This window comes from Trematomus bernacchii, unplaced genomic scaffold, assembly GCF_902827165.1.
Source record: "Trematomus bernacchii unplaced genomic scaffold, fTreBer1.1, whole genome shotgun sequence".
Classification (NCBI taxonomy): Eukaryota; Metazoa; Chordata; class Actinopteri; order Perciformes; family Nototheniidae; genus Trematomus; species Trematomus bernacchii.
The window spans coordinates 24,184-26,988 of NW_022987609.1; the positions used below are offsets into that span (position 1 = coordinate 24,184).

Below are 2,805 nucleotides of genomic sequence, written 5' to 3' on the forward strand. Positions count from 1 at the left end.
CTTTCGTCTCGTGTTCTCATGTCATGTGAATTTCCTTTCTGGTGATTGATGTTTTTGCATAAAAGTAGAAAACATGATTTACCTCCACCAACATCGCATCCAGAAAAGCGGGGTCGTTCAGATCCACACCGTTTGGTTTCTCCACTCTCACCTTTATCACTTTCATTGAAACAGGCACAGCTAAAAACACAAACAAACTTCATCAGTCACAACATTTATGGTGTCTTCTTTTTCAACAGACTCAATATCATCACTTGCTTTGTCATAGCTGTGAATTTTACTCACGTCCGTAGCAAATGAATGGTTTCTCCACTCCACAGTCCAAGTCCTCCCATTTTCCAAAGTTGTCGAAATCTGCAGCCACACAAACATTTAAAACTATGTAAAGGTTAGGTTCATTATCTGCCCAGTACTTGAAGAAGGAGTTACTTCCATCGGACCACTTCCAGGAGTCTCTGTAAAGGCCGATCCAGGCGGTAGATTGCCATCCAGATAACAGCTCAACAATCTGCTGGTTCTCCGCCAGGTTTCTCACACTGGCCAGGTCTGTGTGGTGTTTCCTGCAGTAGCTCTGGGCCTCAGTCCAGTTCATTTTGCTGTCAATAGGGACAAATGTTGCATTCGGCCCTGAAAATGGACCACAGAGAAGCTGAGTAGAGGCACCACAACATACAGCCTGACATCAATGCCACATCTCTGGTGGTATTGATGCCTTTATAATATAAAATATTACATTTAAATCCCACAAATGTGTACTTTGTAATTTGTAGTTCTGGGGTTTTTCAACACATGAATGTTGGCAATAAACTTTAGTAGTATCAGTGGTGGAATATTCAGATATTTTAGTAAAAGCAGGAGTACAACGATGTGAAGATACTCTGTTACAGGTTAAAGCTTCATTCAAATTATATTGATTCTATATTGTTCTTATTCTGTTTAGCACAGATGTATAAGATGTAAAACGTACCTTCAATTATAAAACAAGTTTGCAAAAAATGGTATATACATAATTTCCTTTTATGTTAAAATGTAAATGAAACCATGTGAGAACTTTTGTGAAAAGGGAAATGTCTTTAGTGGAACTGCTAACAAAAGAAAAAAAGTCACAAAGAAAAAAGGTTGTGAACCGCTAGTTAGATAAAGACCAATGCATTGTATTTCAGAAGCTTAACATATGATTTTAAATGTGTAATATTAATTTTAAATTGATATTCTTACCTGTGACATCAAAGCAGACCACACTGAAGGCGCCATTACAATAATAATCATTCCATCTTCCATCAGAATAAAATATTGTGCATTGTTCATCGTGCCCGTTGCTTGGTTCTCCAGTCCCCCATCCTCTGAACTCGATCTCCCCCGGTCCGTAGAAGCTTGGGTCTGACATCGACCACCTCCAGGTGTCCCGGTCCTCGTACAGCCCTATCCAGGCTGACTGAAAGAAAGAAATTGTTATAATTATGACATCCTGTTGAAGCTTTTAAAGCTGCTGCTTAAGAAAATGTGTATGTTTAATAAAGAGAAGGTTTGCCTTTATGAGACCAGCCTTGGTACATGGTGATCTGATGGGAATCCCCTCAAGTCAACATTCATTTACAGCCTTGTTACTCTGAACCTCTTCCACTTTATTACAGGGTTTTACGCTATAGCTTTGGCTTAAAACATTTTCAACTGTGTTTTAATACTCAGGTTCCCATAGGACTTTAAAACAGGTTTAGCTTTCTGTAATAATCTCTCCTTTTTAAATTTGACTTTAAAAGAAATGTAATTCTTTTGAATTGAAAGACAGAGAAAAGTGACCTCACTTGTTTGAATTGGCCTGCCATGTTGTTCAGGAGCTCCACAACCTCCATGCTGTCTACAGTGGCCAGGTCTGTGTGTTTCTCTCTGCAGTATCTCTGTGCTTCAGACATGGTCTTTGCTTCAGAAACAAAATGGTACTGACGTTCAGCATGTGAGGAGACAGCGCTCAGCCCTGTAGAGACACACACATTCATTTAGGCTATAACTTGACTTTTTGAATCACACTTTACTGTAATATGGCGCATCATTATACATTTTGACTTCTACTTCAAACAATTCACAGTGAAATATGTAGCTTTCAGCTGAACTTCATTTAGTTGTTTTTAAGCAAGTACCTTTCAAACAATATAAAAGGTGTTAAGAATGCAAAACAAGTAATTGTCAAATAGAATCAGAAATGTCTTCTCTAGTTATTTATCTCCCCACCCCTCAGGTTTACATGAAATAATCAATAAAGACATAAAAAGATATCCAAATATATAAAACACTTGCCTGCAGCTGCCATGATCAGCAGCAGAACTACGTCCATCGTTGTTTGCTCTCTGACTGCAACTGTTGTTACAGCTCATAGTGTTTCTCATGAATGTCTTTGAGTAAGCTATTGTCATCTAACTTCATGCAAGGTCAGACGCAACAGATGTTTGCATAGGCAAATTGTTCTGGTTATGTTAAATACAGGACCCAGTCGCAGAAAAGGACTTGAGAATCAGAATCAGAATTCTGAAGTAGGTTTACACATATGAGGAATTTGCTTTGGTTTATGTGGTGCATACAAAGACGAAGAAAGAAGAATATGTACGTGAACAAAATAAAAATAAAAATAGAACTGTTATAACAGCTATTTAAAAAAACTTTTATGAAAATATAATTCTCTAAGAAACTGGGTACAGTCAAATGTAATAAAACATGAAAAATACTATGTACTATATCCAAAGTGGAGAGCTGTGCTGATATACAAGAGGTAGTGTGGAGAAGAAATGTGCACCACATTTGTAGGATTCG

At 37.8% G+C, this 2,805-nt stretch overlaps 1 protein-coding gene across 1 annotated transcript; it reads right to left on the reverse strand.

Moving 5' to 3' along the window:
• Positions 1-277: 277 nt before the first annotated feature.
• Positions 278-1,254, reverse strand: LOC117483404 (C-type lectin BpLec-like). Its single transcript, XM_034131736.1, has 2 exons — positions 1,219-1,254; positions 278-627 (listed from the first exon to the last, which is right to left on the reverse strand). Exon 2 carries the CDS (start codon positions 590-592, stop codon positions 278-280), a length of 315 nt encoding a protein of 104 aa, XP_033987627.1. The 5' UTR covers positions 593-627; positions 1,219-1,254.
• Positions 1,255-2,805: the final 1,551 nt, after the last annotated feature.